The sequence below is a fragment of the Mercurialis annua genome, linkage group LG4, assembly GCF_937616625.2.
Source record: "Mercurialis annua linkage group LG4, ddMerAnnu1.2, whole genome shotgun sequence".
In the NCBI taxonomy this organism is placed as follows: Eukaryota; Viridiplantae; Streptophyta; class Magnoliopsida; order Malpighiales; family Euphorbiaceae; genus Mercurialis; species Mercurialis annua.
The window spans coordinates 21,608,030-21,626,496 of NC_065573.1; the positions used below are offsets into that span (position 1 = coordinate 21,608,030).

Consider the following 18,467-nt stretch of genomic DNA (forward strand, 5'->3'; position numbering starts at 1 on the left):
AAATGGCTAAGGCACCTCTAAATATATCAAAAGGTTGTTGGTTCGAAACATATCTCGTTAACTAACAACTAACAAATGAGATTTGAAAAAGTCGACTACCATTTTTTCTATTCGTTTCAAATCTATATTGATTATTCCTTAGCTTTAATATATACTATAATTAATTGGTTAAATAATTTGTTTAGTACTTGTTAATTTAATCAAAGCCTAAATATACAAAAAATACCAATTTTCACATGTTTTGCATATTTAACATAAATTTTTAATTTTGGTAAAAAATACACGACCTTTTCAATTTTTACAGTTTAGACACCGACACCATTTTGAATTTAAAACGACACCATTTTAAATGTAAAGCGGCAACGTTTTGAATGTAAAGCGGCACTATTTTAAACAAAAAACACAACTTAATTGCAAAAATTGGAAAGTTCGTGTATTTTTTTACCAAAATTAAAAATTTATATTAAATATACAAAACACGCAAAGTTGGTGATTTTTGATGCATTTAAACCTTTAACTAGTACTAAACCAGTTATTTAATCAATTTGGTTATTATATTTTTTGTTATATTATTTTATTAATATAAATAATGAATATTGTATATTTTATCTATATACGGATGGGGGGATAGACAAATTTACCGAATAATCCTTTTAAATTTATCACTAAATAATAGTTTTATAGTAATTAACTAATTGGTTAAATAATTAAGCTATATTATAATTAGAGTTCTAATAGTGTGCAATTTTTTTTACTATTAAAAATATAGTCTAATTAAAATTTACTTCAAACAGAATATACAACAAAATTAAAATATTAGATGCTTAATTATAGAACAAATTATTTTAATATTTAATAATTACTATTTAAATTATTTTTTACTCATATAAAATTCTAAATAGGGTTAATATCATAAAAATACACCAATTTTACATGTTTTCTCAATTTAATCACGTTCTTTAAAATTTCTCATAAACATACACCAACTTTCATTTTTTTCCAAATTCATACATGATACTGACGTGTCACTCATTCGTTGGTTGAAAATGATTTACACCTCAGCAAATTGCACAAATGAATGCGTGCCACGTCAGCACCATGTATGAATTTGAAAAAAAATTGAAAGTTGTTGTATGTTTATGAGAAGTTTCAAAGAATATAATTAAATTGAGAAAAAATATAAAGTTGGTGAATTTTTAAGACATTGCTCCTTCCAAATAAGGTAAACTAATTCGAATAAATTACTATTTTAGTTATTATTTAATATTTTTTATTTAAATTATCTATTATTATAAACTTTGACTATCAATTAAAAAATTAAACTATTAAGCATTTAAAATATTAAATAAGATAAACTATTTTGAATTATCTATTATTTCAAATGTTATTTGATATTTTATACTTAAATATAATTTGTAATTATAAAAACAATAACTAATTATACATAATATAATCTTCTTAATTCAGAGTAAATATAATTATGATAATTTGACGAGTCACACTACGAGTCACGTGCGTAGCACCTAATACGAAAACTAGTATCATATAAAAGTGAAAAAAAAATATTTTTATGTTTTTTAAGATTATAAATATACATAATGAATAGGAACTCAAGTTACGTCTTAAATAAAAGGCCAAATGTCGTAAAAAGGCCAAACCTTTTATAAAAGTTTCAGAAAAGTCATGACCTTTCAATTTTGTCGATTTTGGCCAAAAACAAATTATTTGGTTTCAATTGTGGCCAACTCTCAATTTGATTTCAATTTGCCTATGTGGCGCCTATGTGGCATGCCTAATATTGAAAGGTCCACTTTTGTGAAACCAAATAATTCATTTTTGACCAAAATCGACAAAATTGAAAGGTCATGACTCTTGTGAAACCAAATAATCAGTTTTTGGCCAAAATCGACAAAATTAAAAGGTCAGAACTTTTGTGAAACTTTTGTGAAAGGTTTGGCCTTTTTATTTTGGCCTAAATAAAAACTTTAGAAAAAGAGCTGAATTACATATAAGAGCAAATTACTATGACACCCTTCACATTTGACATAATTCACAGTTTAGTCCCTCTTGTTTGAAAATTGAACTATATAGCCCCTCACTTTTGTTTTTGTCAACGATTTAGTCCTTCTGTCCATTTTGGATGTTAGTCAACGAAATCAACAAAACTATATGGTCCCCCACTTTTGTTTTTCTCAACAATTTCACCCCTCAGTTTTGTTTTTGTCAACGATTTAGTCCCTCACTTTTGATAATTAATTTACCCATAAGTCCTTTGACTTTGTTGACTAACACTAAAAATGGATGGAAGGACTGAAGTGTTGACGGAAGCAAAAGTGAAGGTCCACATAGTTTAGTTTTCAAACAGGAGGGACTAAAGTGTGAATTATATCAAATGTGAGGGGCTTCACAGTAATTTGCTCTACATATAATTCAGAGCCCTTAATTTCTTATCTTAAACTGCACACTGCATTATTGAAGAAAAGTTTAAAAAACATCAGACTTGTCTTCATCTTCACTATAACAGAATCAAGATGGCCACAAGTTCTACATCAAACTCAGCCACCAAAAGGTAACTAAAACATTGGAATTTCATCTCTATCAGTTGCCTCAAAGTTAAAATTTTTCTTAATAACTTAAGATTTGATGATTCATCTTGCAGACTAGAAGGGAAGGTAGCTATAATCACCGGTGGAGCTAGCGGAATAGGCGAAGCAACTGCGAGAGTGTTCATAAAAAATGGAGCTAAGGTCATTATTGCCGATATCCAAGACGAACTTGGAAATTCTCTCTGCAAAGAATTTGAATCAGATCAGGAAAACATAATCTCTTATATCCACTGCGACGTGACAGAAGATTCCGACGTTCAAAAAGCTGTAGATTTCGCAGTTTCCAAACACGGAAAGCTCGATATTATGTTCAGTAACGCCGGAATTGCATGCCACAGTCCGAGTATTTTAGAAACAGACAATCAAGATTTTAAAAGAGTATTTGATGTTAATGTTTTCGGCGGTTTCTTAGCAGCCAAACACGCGGCTAGGGTTATGATTCCCGCAAAGAAAGGGAACATTATTTTCACAGCAAGCAATCTTTCAGTTACTAGTTTTCAAGCATGGCATCCGTATATTGCGTCGAAGCACGCTGTGGTTGGTTTGGCGAAGAATCTTGCAGTGGAATTAGGGCAATATGGGATCAGAGTGAACTGTGTGTCGCCCTATGCAGTTGCGACGCCATTGATGATGGGAACGTCGGGATTGATGGAGACGGAGAAGGAGAAAGTTCAGAAATTGATTTCGGATTCGGGTAATTTGAAAGATGTTGTGTTGGAAGCTGAAGATGTAGCGGAGGCAGTTGTTTATTTGGGAAGTGATGAATCTAAATATGTGAGCGGATTAAATTTAGTGGTCGATGGAGGTTATAGTCTTACAAATCCTTCGTTTGAAAATGTAATGAAAAATTTCATTGCTTAAATAATTGTCTCTAAAGTGAATTAAGAATGTTTCTATGTTATGAATTATGTTGATAATAGTGAGTCTACTAGTTCTGCTTTACGTGTTTCACATGTCTACATACCGATGCGTACGTATATTTAATGAGTTTTCTTTCAATTTATGATTTTATTTTTTGTTTACTTTGCATATTTTGTTGTTAGAGCAGGGGAAAAGACAATGGACCAGACATTTCAATCAATCGAATAAAATACAAACACTCCAAAAAAGGAATAGACTTCATTAATTTTTAGAAATTTTTACAATTAGCTTCTTCAGTAATGTAAATTCATTCTTGTTTCTACTTTTACAATTATGAAATGAGTTGTTTCTATTTTGATAGAGAGGAAGTAAAACTGAATTGAGTAGAAAATTTGAAAAATAATGCACATCAACTGTTTGAAAAAATAACTAAGAAAATGAACTACATTTGGATACATGAGGACTCAAAAATATCTATATTGGCACTTTTTATTCAACTAGTGTCGCTTTACGTGTTTCACACGTGCCTCGTGTGTCACTTTGAGTGCATGCACTCTCCATTCTGTTTAAAAAAGGACCCATTAAAGAAAATTTGGTAAATTTAGGGACTCATAATAGCAAAAATAAAGTACACATACCAAACAATTAAAAAAACGTTTAGTACAGGACCTCTAGATGAATTTAGCCAATCATGATAAAGAGACAAATCCCAAAGCCCAAATTTTACCAACCCATAACCAACTCACAAAAAAAGCCCATACAAAAATCCCATATTCACTACAATAAAACCCTAACCCTAGCATCTCCCTCCCCTCTACAACTACCACCAATCTTCTATCACCACCCGCGGCGGCCAGCACCTCTCTTCTCACACACACACACGATCCCCCACCGCAACCAGCCAAAATGGGTCGCGTCCGAACAAAAACAGTGAAGAAATCCTCCCGTCAAGTCATCGAACGTTACTACTCACGAATGACCCATGACTTCCACACCAACAAGAAGATCCTCGAAGAAGTCGCCATCATCCCGTCGAAGCGTCTCCGTAACAAGATTGCCGGGTTCTCTACCCATTTGATGAAGCGTATCCAGAAGGGCCCAGTTCGTGGGATTTCACTGAAGCTTCAAGAGGAAGAGCGTGAGCGCCGTATGGACTTTGTGCCTGAGGTTTCGGCTATCAAGACTGACCAGATTGAGGTTGATAAGGAGACTATTGACATGCTTTCCGCTCTGGGTATGAGTGATATTCCTGGGATTGTTCAGGTTGAACCGGCGGCTGCCCCTGTCACTCAGTTTACTTTTAGTAGAGGTGCCGGCGCCGGTGCTGGTGGTCCAAGGAGGTTTTGAAGTGTTTTTTTATGAGTTTTGCAATATTTTGAGTATGGGTACTTTTTAAATTTTAGTTTGTTTTTGATGTTATGGATGTTTTTATTTTGGATAGTTCTATAGCCGTTAAGCATGATGGATTCTAATGTCAATTTATAAATCTGGATATTATGAAAAATGCGTACCCTCAATTTTTCGTAACGCTGCATTGGATTATATTTGCTCATATTATTGAGTGATTGTTAGGTGGTGGACTGCTACATTTTGGGTGTTTGATGTTTTGTTTTGGAGACATTATTGTTTCAGTTTGTTGTTTGTGTCTTGCATAATTGCGCGATGGATTTCATTTTCCATATCATTGTTCAAAATATGACTGCAATTTTTGTTTTTGGTTTATCGGAGTGTTGAATTTGCTTCTGGCATAGGCTGGATTGTTTTTTCTATGAGGTTGAAACGCATTGTTTTATTTTCATGTTGATTTGGTGTTGCTGATTTAAATTACTTTCGACTGATTCTAACATTAGTATATGAGAAATTATGTTTGCTGTTGTGTTACTTATGAGTAATTGGTGCTTTGTTGCTTTAGAGAAATTTGTACTTAGACCCAGTTTATTGCAACTGTTAGTGTGGTTGGTGTAGGCGAGAAATCCTCCAATTTATATATTGTCGATGACTGACTGTCTATTTTGAATTTTGTTTGGTGATTTATCTGGTTTTAAGGGAACGTGATAACAATTTCCTAAATTTCCCTACTTGAACCAAGGAATGCCATAGGAACCTAGGAGCAGATTAGTGTGGAGAGTTCTTTGGTCACTGCCGAACGTGTTTGAAAGCTTTTTATCCTTGACCTCTTGTTTATCTTGGATGTTCATCTACTAAACTAGTTCAGGTATCTGAAATCTGCTTTAGAAACTTGCCCGAAACAATCAGCATTTGCATATTATCGTCAATGATGGAGATTTGATACTCTTCATCGCTTTAAGTGTGATGGTAACCTGTTGATATACTCAATTTATGAGTAACTATGATTTTCTTCTATATGATTAGCTTGGATATACTGTTGATGTGTATTCCGAATTACATATTTGACCTATTTCTATATGTTTAGTTTGGATGGTACTGCTAAAATGTATTTAAAGTTGCCTGATTTGCTTGTTATCATGCACATAATGTTCTTGTTTAACTTAAAAAAAACTTTCAGGTAAGTTTTAGTTAGATATTTGCCTCAATTTTTTTATGTGAATTGTCAAATTTGACAAAAAAAATTCATTTTGCAGAAAAATTCACTTTAATTACTTGTATTCAGTCTTACAATCAAGGGAAAAATCTAAATCAAATAACACATGATGTCAAGTGTATGGCATTAGTACTTATATCTTAATTGTCTGGCTGGCTTGAATATGCTAACAGCATTCTGTTTGCTCATGCATGCCTTACTTCATTACGAGTATTCCTGGGAATGTATTGTAATCCCATGAGCTTTTGATAGTTTTATTCACTTGAAGCGAGACCAACTATGGTGAGTAAGTGCCGGTCCTCTTTAAATCTCTCTAAGACCGAACCTTTCAAGGCAATGTGCCTTTTTGAATCAAGTCGTTTATGATTAATCCCCAGCACGATGACTTGAGGTACTATTTTATTGGTCTTAAGAGGGAAGGACTTCCAAATATTGTGCTAGTGAAGGTGTGTCCTACATCAAAGCTTGCAGAGAGAAATGCCGAAATGATTCGAGTGTCCTCCAAAACCAATACCGTTTGGGATGCTGTCCGAGCTAAAGTTTACAATTGTTAGGTTTTCTTAAGAAAAAAAAATCAAGTATATATTATTATGCATTTTCAGCTCAAAATGTCAGCAGAACACCTTTTCAATATCCTCAATCACACCAGCAAGTCAACAATAACATCTCTTTTGATGAGAAAAATACAGCACAATATCCTCGTAAGATGATAATTTCATGGAAGGATATTGAGAATGAAGGACAACCATGTACCTATTAATAACTAACAACAACTGAACTAAGCTTGTTATGCTCATCTCTACAACATACCATTGTATAGCAGCTTCAACCTCGTACTAGTGTTTGTCATATTATCTCGTAATTAACATGTATTATACAGCGGTTGTTATCAATTTTGGTGCTTATGAGTTTGTGTAGTGATGGTTTTATTCTTTATCAATCTATACATTATTGTTAGTATATGAACTATTAAATTTGACCCCAAAAAGTGATGATATTGTACAGAAAAATGAAGTGCTGTAGTAAAAATAATAACTCATGAATAACAGAAAACTCACAACTTTAATCACTCAATATGCCAATTGAAGTGTAGTTCAAATCTATGTGGTATTACAGCTTGCAATCAGATTTAAGAAATCTATACATATCCATCGCTAGAACTTGTAACTCTTAATTGAATATCCGGCTCACTCAAACAAAACTCTAGCTTGGCTTATACCAGCGCTTGAATATGCTAACGGTATTCAAGATTAGCTCCGGGGAATATATAGAGTAATTCCAGAAATGTTTACTGGTTTCATTGACTTGAATTTGCAAGGCCGACCATGTTGAGCAAGTGCCGGTCCTCCTTAAATCTCTCTAAGACCGAACCTTTCAAGGTGTCATGCGTTTCCGGTTGAACTCCTTTATGATTAATTCCCCAGCACTCTATGACTTCTGGGACAATTTTATTTGTCTTAGATAGGGAAGGACTTCCGAATGTTGTGCAAGTGAAGGTGTGTCCTATATCAAAGCTTGCCGAGAGAAATAGGCCGAAATGATTTGCGCGTCCTCCAAAACCAATTCCGTTCGGGATGCTCTCCGAGCTAAAATTTACAGCACACTGCCAATCCATACACAAAATGCAATGTCAGATTCCTGAGTATATGTTACTATCCTGCTTGTATTGCACTAAATGTGGTGACTATGAAGCCCTGAAATTTTGAGAAATCTGCTTCAAAACATTTTTGGAAATCAGAATTTTTGGACATTCTTTCAAAACCTTTCAGGTGTTTCTATAAATAGCAAAAATTAGATATCCATTTCCAATAAAACTAACTTGAAAACTAACAAATATATCTTATATTATAGTTTTATAATTTTTGTAAAACTTTAAAAGATTAATCTCAATCATAATTATTAAACTTATAGATAATTTATTATTAGTTATGAACTTAAATTTTGTACATATTTTAATAATTTATTTCATTAATTGTCATAAATGTATAAATAGAATTTAAAACATAATTTTTTTTTTGATAATTTTCAAAATTTATACATATATTCTTATACTTTTACTCTTACACGTTCCCCTCATATTTCGTGTCCTTTATTTTCAATAAGTATTTGTGTCCAGTATCCGTGCCCCATTTCTATTTCTGTGTTACTTAGTGTGATGTAGTTTTGCAGATTGCATTTCCAACTAAAAATATTAGCAGAACACATTTTCAACATCCTCGTCCGTAACGGATTATATTTTGATAAGAAAAAATAGGCATGCAATTGATCCTGAATAAAACAATTGCAACTAAGATCAACAACACCCTACATTACATATTTTGTTCTACTTATAATTGTCATTTCATTATTTTTCCATGTAAACCTTACTATGAGAAAGCTATAGTATGAGTTGCATTGAAAGTAAGAATTCACTACTTTTATGTTGGTAGGGATGAAAAAAAAATGTAAAAAACATACCCATTGTACATTGTTGTTTGCTCCGGTCGGCTTGAAAGTGGAAGCTCTAGGGTTTAGTTGAAAGAGAAAAGACTTCATATCCCCATAAAAATCACCATGCCTATCCCAAGGTTGAGAAGCATAACCTCCATATATGCAATCTTCTTTATCCTTTATAATCAAAATTGTCGGACCTTCACTATTACTGCAACTCGATTAAACATCAATTTATTAAAAATAATAAACAAAAAAACTCCTTCAATTAGAAAACAGAACTTAAGGTAGAGATGCTTACCCTTTTTCTTACAAATTTCTACATGAAGAAAAGGTAAGAAAAGATGAAACGGGAGCAAGGAATTAAAACCAAGAAATTAGCATTACCGATGAATTAACATTAGGGTGGTTTTAATAAGTTTTGCACATCAAACTCACAAACCAATGGTTAGAGATGATGATAGAATTATAATTGGAACCTCATCTAACAACTTGAATTTTTAGGTAATATGGTTATTTAATAAGGTATTAGAGTTTTGCCTAACAACTTGAACTTTTGGATAATAGTTATTTAACATAGTATCATAGCCCCCATAATCAGAAAGTATAGAGTTTGAACCATGACAACCCTCATTTGATTAATTAAATGTACAGAGCAAGGCAAAGTGGATATGCACTTGTTCACACTTCAAATTCAATAGGCATTTGCCCCAATGGGCATTTGTGCGCGGAGATGTGTTAGAAATGATGATAAAATGATGGTTGGATCCTCACCTAAAGCTTGAACTTTTACGAGAACTGGTTATCTAACACCAACTATATTATATATATGTTTTGCTAGAAGCAGTTTCTCAGACTGCTAGCAGTAGCTACATAATCTCAATTTTATTCCTTCTGCATGCATGAACCTTAAGGAATTGGCTTAGAATCAATTCAAAATTCACTGTATGCATGCCCTTCTAGATAGCGTAACATTTCAACCAACAGAAGCAAATTATTCCCTATGGATTTTGAAGACGAAACCATTTTAATGGAACATGAACTGAACAGTTATTCCAGGAAATAAAACAAAGACTTATTAACATTTTGTAAATGTCAGTTGTCAGTTAACCATTCATCAACCTCACAAAGCACCTTTCCATCTGAAGTCTAAGCAAGAAAAACAATCTTGTAAAACTATAAGAGCACCGTTCTTTGAAGGATCAAAGCAAAATATGACTGATTCACATGGATATGGTAATCGTATGAAAGAAGCAGACTACTTACGATACACTACCCAAGAACGTGTTGAAACTTAGGCCATTGAAAGCACTGTGGTATAAAAGTTTCCATTCCTCTAACTCCGGTTGAGGAAGGGATCCTCCTATATGCCACGCATATTCCTTCCTCAATATTATCATGCTGGAATCAACACTTTCCCCATGCACCAATTGAGGAACTTGGGAGCCAGGTCTCCCTGCAAAAGGAAGAAGCAATTGCATTTCATATTACCATTTAACTTAACTAAATTATCAACAAATAATTACAAATGGGCCTACAAATTGATTTAGGTACAAGAGAACAAGAAAATACAGTTCATTGAATATCATGTGTGATTACACAAATCAAAAATGATGAGAAACCTGATTCAGGCGCAACCAACAAACTTCCAAGAAATTTCCTGACTGATGGTAGAAGACCACACCAAATTCTGAAATCCCCAAAAGACATACTTTTCTCATCTTTTCCTTGAACATCCTCCGAAAATGTTGCAGCGGTAAGAAAAATGTCAACAACATCCTGACACGAACTCGATCCATCTTCATTAATATCCACAGAAAAAACACTCTTCAAAATTGCAATGACAACACATTCAAGATCAGACCTGACACATCAAATCAAACAGAAGTACAGAAAACCGAAACCACATTAAATAGGACATAGAAATTAAACATCAAACTTCTTAGAAGCAAAATCACAAAATCAACATTTAAGACTCAATTTCTATCTTTTGTTTTTGTTAGACGGTCAACAAAGCAAGTTGTGCATGTTCTAACGCGTAGTGCAAATTCTATATCAGGTCATCGGGAATGGTTTTATAACTTTCCTAAATATCTTACACCTGTAACTGTTTCGGATTTAGATTAATATAATTCTCGAGTTTCAAAAAAAGTAAAGCTAGTAGAAAAAAAGATAGTCATACCTTATAACAACACCATCATCATCAATATCAAGTAATTGATAAATAAACTCTTCAATCTCATCTCTTGTGCCTTTCTCATAAATGCTCTACATGCATAACAACACAACTTCAACCATAAAAACAAATTACACCACACTAACTTCACTAAAAAGCCACAAATAAAAATCAAAAGGGTAGTATAAAGATTCTTACTTTAGCAATCACAAGGTCTTCAAAGGTGAGTTTGTCATCTTTTCTCTTCTGGGTAATTACATGAAACAATCTTTCACCTAAACAGTTCTTTAATCCAAAATATTCCTAACAAGAAAAATATAAATTCATGTTAGTTTCTTTAAAAAAAATGGCTAATTGGTAAGCTGAAAAGAAATAAAATTACCTGAAAAACAGAGAGAGTTATGAAATGAGTGGTGTTTGATTGAGAAGCCAATGAAGTAAAAAGTGATTTGAGATCATCAAGTCGATGTTGAGTAAAAGCTCTGCACTAAAATTATAATTTCTTAATCATATGAACAAACAAACAAATTAATAAGCATTACAAAGTAAGAGATAAATAAGAACCTGGTAGCAGAAGTAAAGCGAGGATTTGCAGGTGGAGATTGAGAGTTGCCCATTATTGTTATTTGCCTTTGAGAAAAATGATTATTTCTAATTTTATGTATTTGCTTTTTTGAATAGATGGCCTTGTATTTTATCATAATTTAACATAGACCCCAACCGACTCCATCAGACTTTCATCTTGTGGATTAATTGCAAATTAAATCATAAATTTCAATATGATTTGTAATTTTAATATAATTTTTTAAATTTCACAATATTAATAACTTTATTTTTTTTGATAAAATAAAACACCAACCAATCATGAAACAATACATTTTATATATTATAATGGTCATATCAGAGTTTTTAAAATTTGGTGTTTTGATTTACTAAAAAATAAAAGTTAATAACTGATATTGTTAAGTTTTAAAATTTATTTTACAATTATAAATTCGTTAAAATTCATAATTTTATTTATGATGAATTCTATAATTAATTTATTTTAAAATTTAAAATAATAAAAATGAGAAAAAAAAAATTAAAAGCAAAATTTTCATTTTCTATTTTACATACATATTTTATTTATGATGAATCCTATACAGCATATATGCATTAGCATTTAGCAAGAGGGGTAAGGGACAGAAATCCACAACAATTGGGGTAGAAACTGAAAATTAGAAAATACAAGGGGAAGAAAAGAAAATACATACAGCTGACTACATGTAAAGCACTTTGATAACATAGGAGAGGATTACAGTTTCAAGTTTGAACTTTCAAGTGACTGATTTTTTTGGATAAAGCAACTTCAAAATCTTCAGCAAACAAAACTTCTCTCAATCAGCAGTAACTCTTACTAAAATCAGGTCTGCAATTTGATCTCAAATACCCTTTTTTTAATTTGTTTAGTATTATTGATAGATTGACATTATTTATGAATTTTCAGCAGGTGAGGAATAAGAATGGCAAGGCCTTGGGTACTGGTATTTGTGGTGATGTTAATTATTTTCACTTCACAATTTGAATGGAAACAGCAATTTGGTAATGAGATTGAAGCCAGTCCTGTCATTTCAAGAAAGGACCAATTTGATTTCAAAAGGCAAGAAACTATTAAAGAAAAGGTTTGTTTTTCTTTCATTTCATTTAATTATTTCTTGATTGACTGTATACATTTATTTAGAATTGGAATTCAAACTAGTTAGGAACTTTTTAAGAGTTTGAGTGAGTAGGTTATTGGTTTGTGGTTGATTTGGGTTTTTAATTTAGAGAGTTTGTTAATCCTCCTTGTGAGTTATCTTTAAGAAATTAAAGTTTTGTAAAGATAGAGATGGATGTGTATTATAATTAACTAGAACTATACTGAACTGATACTCCTTGTTTGTTTCAATTATAGTCTTGAATTTGTTCTATTTTCAAATAAGTTTGTTTTCTACTTCATTTGATTGGCGCATGAACAATAATATGAAATTTTAAAATAAAGAGTTTCAAATGAAATTTAGAATTGAACAAACCTACTAAAATCGTTGGTTATAATATACTCCCTCGTCAAATGCATTTTCTTTGGATGCTAACCAGATGCCTAGCAGACAACTTATGCTTAGCTAAATGTCTATGCCTGTTAAGCAAGTTCATTTACTGCCAACTTGACCCTCCATATGAGATGGAAGTACCTAGCTTGATGTTTTATTTTCAATATCATGTCTCTTATAACTTAGGAGTTAGGAACGTCTGACTGTGAGAAGGTAAGAGTCCTGTATAGTTGGTTTTTACTTTGAAAAGAAAATATTAATGCTACTAGCTCGTTAATTAACCAAGGAATTCTTTATTAATTTCTTTACTGGAGTATAAACTAGCATATCAGTTTGGACCTTGCTATCCTTGTCACAGTGACCTAGTAAAATTTCTGTTTCTTTTTTATGATTCAATTCTTTCCCTCAATTGCTCTTTTATTTCACTAGTAGTTCAATTTGTTGCTGCATCAATAACCAGATATATGCTAGTAATAGTGGCAGCAGCAGCCGCAGTAGTAGTAGTAGCAGAATGATGGTGGTGGTATCACTGATCATTCTTACGGATACTCATGAACCAGTTACTTTTCTACTCAATTTAAGCATTCTCTTGCAAGTAATTTTTATAGAGTAACATGTTTGCACCATTTTATTTTACAAATATCTTTTCATCTAGTTGGCAGCTTATTATTTTTGTTTTTTTGGATTTCAATTGCCCCTTCTAATGCTTGTGTATCATTGATGAACATATATGCTTAGTTGCTTGTAGAATATCTTCTCATTTGACAATACCATCCCAACCTTTCCTGATATTTTTGCATTATCCAACAGTTCTTGCATAATATTTTCTAAATTGTGTTTACTTTCTCTAATGGTTTTGTTTTATTGGGTCAAAAGAAACTTATATCACAAACTAATGATTGCCAAGTTTTTTCTTTGCTTGATTGGATTGCTCATGTAGCTAGGTCATTCAAGGATTGAGCAGAATTTACAATATTTAGGCTCTATTCATTTTAAACTTCCAATTTCTGCAGATTATCCTCTCTCAGGAAAAGAATATTCAGAAACTTAAAGAGCTTGTCCGGAGTCTTCAAGAACAGTTGACACAATGTAAGAATGAAAACTATATTGCCAATGGCACAGTGATGCCTTTGATTGAAACGGAACACTTAAATGAGCTTGAGAAACAACCAGTCCTGGAAGACTAGACATGGATCATGCACATCTAACATCAAAATGCTTGGTAGGTGTAAATATATGAACTTTTGTCTATGTTCCTCAGTGATTTGAATTTTGAATTCTAGGGGTCATCTCGTTATATAAGTTTTCTTGGTTAGTACAATTGCAAATCACATATTCATTCTTTATTGCATTAACAGAACCCAATATTCAGTAGATCAACTGTTTCGGAGCAGGTGAATAGATAATTGCTTCTTCGGAGTAGAAACTGATGGGCCATACCACCTCAAGGAAACTGTTAGTTAATGCACAAAAGGAAAAGAAAATAGCATTATTAATCTTGCAAATAAGGCTTAGTTGAGCTAACCAGAGTGTATATCTATATTGTTCAGTAGTAAAACATTTAATTTTAGATCTATGGAATCTTAATGCAATTAACTCTGTTATGCTAGATCTCCAGCAACTGAAATTCAAATTTAGATTTGTATTGTAATACTTGTTGTTTCTTGGAAATGTGATTTCAAATTCTGACCACCAGACACTACTAGTATGCTCTCTTTCTGAACTGGTCTACTACACATGTTGGACTGGTAGTTCTCAAATTTCTTTATACTTTTCATTTTAGTTTGAATTACTACCGTTGTATAACAACATGCAGATGTAGATATGACACTCTGTAGTTTAAAAGTTTGAGGATTCTTGAAAACTTAGTAAAATAGGCAAAGTTCGAGTTTGGATACTATATTTATTCTACTATACTTGTAGCCGAGTCCAAGTAGCTAAAGTTTTGGTTAAGTGTCAGCATTGTGATTAAATTTGAACAACAGGTGTGTCATCGTTTTATGGGAACATGAATATGCATAAATTTCATAATTTTTATTTGAACGTAACTATAAGAGCTTGTTGCAATTGCATATTCATATAATGGATCTTGTCTAGGTTTATGTTTCATGTTCATGTTTTAGTTCTTGAATCTTTATCTATGGTGCACAAAAACTTGTCGAGTTCTATATTGTGGATTTTCCATTTTGCAGAAATGCTTCAGAAACTGTTTTATTAGCCCATTCTTCTAAAAAATGTTATAGTTTGTTGTTTTCTATTCGAGCGTTTTCCATTTCAATATATTTGTTTTTGTGCGACATAAGCCTTTATTGCATAGGAATAACAGTCTTAGTCTCATTTCTGCAAAAATTTGACCATGAAGATGGATGAACTCATAAACAAGCTTCATTCCAGCTATTAATTTCTTGTACTACAGCTGCATTTGCTGTTGTGATATTCAAGAATTTAATTTCATCTACTTGTTCCCTTGATCAACGGCACAGAATAATTGTGACCTGACCTACTCATTTAACTTCTCTTCAACTGTCAATTTATTACTATGTGCAGATGCATTTAGTTAGAAGTATGGTTATTAATCTTGCTACCATTTCAAGATAGCCTTTACTCTTTGCTACTACATTGATTCTCTCTTAATTATTTTGCCAACTTGTAGCTATATTTGCTTTGGGTTTTCTTTCTTTTCCAAACTATCAAATGGTTTGATATTTATTAGCGGAACATGCACTGTTAATATGGTGCAAGTTCGAAGGGATTGTGGTATGTTTTCTTCTTCGATGACTGTATTATTGATGCGATGCACCAATCGATTTATAATTCATATTAGGTGCGTCACTTTTAATGTCGGAATCATCTCCTAAGCAGTCTTACCCTTGTTCCATCTAAGTTGATTTTAATAAATTCCGCTGTGTTGGGACCTTAACTTCTAGGGTATGCACAGGTTGTCTGCAATCTAGATTCAGGGGATTCTAACTCATTGCTACTTATGTAGTATGAAAATAGAAACGTTGGAACAAGAAACCTTTTGATACAGAAATGGCGAAATAATATTTTTTGGAAGTATTGGGTTATAACTGTAGAATTTTGGAGTTAAGAAGCGTTCCGGAAATGGAGAAAGCTTACTGTTTATAATAGAAGTGAATCGTGGACCGGCATTCTGGTTACGCAACATGTTTACATTGATGATATTTTAGCTAAGTTCTACATGTTTCACTTTTCGTTGGCTAGATATTTGTTATGTGTGTTGAAATTCTTAGGTAGGACCAGTTTTGCTTTATTTTGCTTTGATATGAGCAGGGAGATGTACATAATAGTGGGACCTAAGGCATTGTTGAATGTACATGATTGTTTTGTATGTTATTAGTTTTAGGGATAACCTTAATGTCTACAACCTGCGAACTCTATGTTGTACACATGTTGACCCATGACTAGGAGTTTATACCCAACTCAATTGACCAAATAGTTGAACCGTTTTGGTAGGGGTGGGCATGGACTGGTTAACCAGTTCACGGGGATAATTCGTAAACCGGTTAATAGTAGTACGGTTTTTGAAATTAAAAAGCTAAACCTAAAATTTTAACTATATTTTTGTGTTTAAAATTTCTACGTGTGTAGATTATAAAATGTATTTTACTTGAATAATTAAAAATGCATGTACACATGTATGTATGTATGTATATAATAAAATTATAAAAATATATATTAATTATAAACCGGTTAACCAGTTAACCGTGGTTTTTAAAACTCCAAAACCTAAACCTAAACCTAAATCATTAACTATGAAAATTTAGAATTTAAAATAAAAACCTAAACCTATACTCTTGGACCGGTTCATCACATTTTCCAGTTCGGTTTTATGGTTTTGATTCGGTTAATTGTTTTGACCCGTTTTTCGAAAAACTGAAAAATATTAACTATCTGTATGATATAATTTTTGAAAAAAAAAATGTTAGATTCATATGTATTCAAATAGTTAAGGCGTAATTCTTTAGAAAAACCCCACTTTGTAATATTTTTTCGTTTATACCCCGACTTAGGAAAAAATTCATATGTACCCTTTTTTTGATTTTTCGTTTTCAACTCTACCCTAAAGCACTTAATTGAACTTTTTTTATTTAGAAAAAAATTTAAAATAGTCTTTCATTTTTTAACCTATATTTTAATTAGTCTAATGTTGTTTATAGTACAAAAATACCTTCTTCTTTATAAAATTAAACTTATAATAATTATTTAATTTATATTAACTATGAATAATTTTTAAACACAAAACCGTAAAATTATATAAATTTTTTTTATAAAAAATAATCGAATTCTTCGTCCGGAGGAAGAGCCCGCTGCTCCTCCTCCATGGAGGAGGAGCATAGATCTGCTCCTCCTTCACAGTGAAGGAGGAGCAGATTTGTGCTCCTCCTCCATGGAGGAGAAGCAGGTCTGCTCTTCCTTTCGAGGGATCTGGAAAATAAATATAAAATTAATTTTTTTGTAAAAAAATCCATAGCGGTGTATAAATTGGAAGAGTACGGTGGTTTGTCGGAAATATTTTATAATTTATTTATTTTTTTAGTAAATAAATTAAATATAACTAATTTTTGGATTTATTTAAATATCTTTAAAGTTGAAGGACTTATTTGTATTTTTTCAAACAGAAAAAATGATATAACCCTTCTATTTAATTATTTTTAATGTTTTCATCCTTTAATTAATTAAATTGTCAAAAAATAAAATTTTGGGGCACAGTTGAAAACGAAAAATTAAAAAAAAGGTACAAATGAATTTTTTCCTAGGTAAGGGTATAAACGAAAAAATGTTACAAGGTGGAGATTTTTTAAGTAATTAGGCCAATAGTTAAATTATATTATTCACTATTATTTGATCTGGATTTAATTTTTAAGTCAATACCATCTTTTTTTGTTCAAGAAATATAATATTTGGGGATAAAAATCAAGCTGAATAAAATTAGATTTTATCCTTCTAGTTCAGTTTGATTTTTATTTTCTTAAAAAATCAATCGGTTTTTGATAAATTCACTTTTGTAACGGACCGAAATTCAATGCACAATCTTACTTATGTTGGTAAAGCATTGCGCAATCTCAAGTTTAAACTTTCCTGAAAAATGGCTGCAATTCTAGCACAAGAAAGCTTGGTATTGCAATCATCTTTAAAATTAGGCTTAATTCATTGAAAAATTCCCACTTTGTTTTTTTTTTTTTTCGTTTATAACTTAATTTTATAAAAACATCATTTGTACCCAATTTTAAGTTTTTATATTTCATCTCTATCCAAAAGTATTAAATTATACTCTTTTCATTTAAAAAGAGTTCAAAGCAATCCTTCATTTTTAACCTATATACTAATTGGATATTAATGTTATTAATAGTACAAAAATACCATCTTCTTTAGAAAAATTAAAAAAATTAAAAATAATATAAATTTTTTTATTTTTTTTAAAATATTTCCGGAACCGACGCTGATCCTTTTCCGATGAGAAGTAGCGGCGGCTCCTCGTTGGTTCTGGATTTTTTAGAATTTTTTTATTTTTTTTATTATTTTATAAAATTAAAAAAATTAATTAATTATTTGGATGTACTTGATTATTTCTTAAGTTTAGGGATTTGTTTATATATTTTAAAATAAAAAAAATATGTTTTAAACTCTTTTCCAAATAAAAAAAGTACAAGTTAATGCCTTTGTGTATGGATGAAACATAAAAACTCAAAATTGCATATAAATGGTGTTTTTATATGGTCAGTGTATAAATAAAAAAA

At 31.6% G+C, this 18,467-nt stretch overlaps 4 protein-coding genes across 7 annotated transcripts; 3 read left to right on the top strand and 1 right to left on the bottom strand.

Annotated features, from left to right (window-relative positions):
• The first annotated feature begins 2,438 nt into the window (after positions 1-2,438).
• LOC126676306 (short chain aldehyde dehydrogenase 1-like) lies at positions 2,439-3,548 on the top strand. The gene is made up of 2 exons (XM_050370482.2): positions 2,439-2,569; positions 2,660-3,548. Exons 1-2 carry the CDS (start codon positions 2,532-2,534, stop codon positions 3,465-3,467), a joined length of 846 nt encoding a protein of 281 aa, XP_050226439.1. The 5' UTR covers positions 2,439-2,531; the 3' UTR covers positions 3,468-3,548.
• Positions 3,549-4,271: 723 nt separating this feature from the next.
• On the top strand, positions 4,272-5,019 carry LOC126679014 (40S ribosomal protein S17-4-like). Its single transcript, XM_050373951.1, has one exon. It carries the CDS (start codon positions 4,374-4,376, stop codon positions 4,812-4,814), a length of 441 nt encoding a protein of 146 aa, XP_050229908.1. The 5' UTR covers positions 4,272-4,373; the 3' UTR covers positions 4,815-5,019.
• Positions 5,020-7,073: 2,054 nt separating this feature from the next.
• On the bottom strand, positions 7,074-11,310 carry LOC126677570 (uncharacterized). Its single transcript, XM_050372255.2, has 8 exons — positions 11,201-11,310; positions 11,019-11,118; positions 10,835-10,939; positions 10,643-10,728; positions 10,083-10,324; positions 9,727-9,916; positions 8,488-8,671; positions 7,074-7,633 (listed from the first exon to the last, which is right to left on the bottom strand). The coding sequence occupies exons 1-8, from the start codon at positions 11,251-11,253 to the stop codon at positions 7,328-7,330; spliced, it is 1,266 nt and encodes a 421-aa protein (XP_050228212.1). The 5' UTR covers positions 11,254-11,310; the 3' UTR covers positions 7,074-7,327.
• A 613-nt stretch (positions 11,311-11,923) lies between these two features.
• On the top strand, positions 11,924-16,057 carry LOC126677572 (uncharacterized). 4 transcript variants are annotated; one of them, XM_050372257.2, is made up of 4 exons: positions 11,924-12,042; positions 12,126-12,297; positions 13,719-13,927; positions 14,064-14,397. In XM_050372257.2, exons 2-3 carry the CDS (start codon positions 12,139-12,141, stop codon positions 13,890-13,892), a joined length of 333 nt encoding a protein of 110 aa, XP_050228214.1. In that variant the 5' UTR covers positions 11,924-12,042; positions 12,126-12,138; the 3' UTR covers positions 13,893-13,927; positions 14,064-14,397. The 4 variants fall into 4 exon arrangements, with proteins under 4 accessions (XP_050228214.1, XP_050228216.1, XP_050228215.1 ...); XM_050372259.2 differs by lacking the exon at positions 14,064-14,397 and adding an exon at positions 15,644-16,057 and having other exon boundaries at positions 11,928-12,042; positions 12,123-12,297; XM_050372258.2 differs by having other exon boundaries at positions 11,928-12,042; positions 12,123-12,297; positions 14,100-14,397.
• Positions 16,058-18,467: the final 2,410 nt, after the last annotated feature.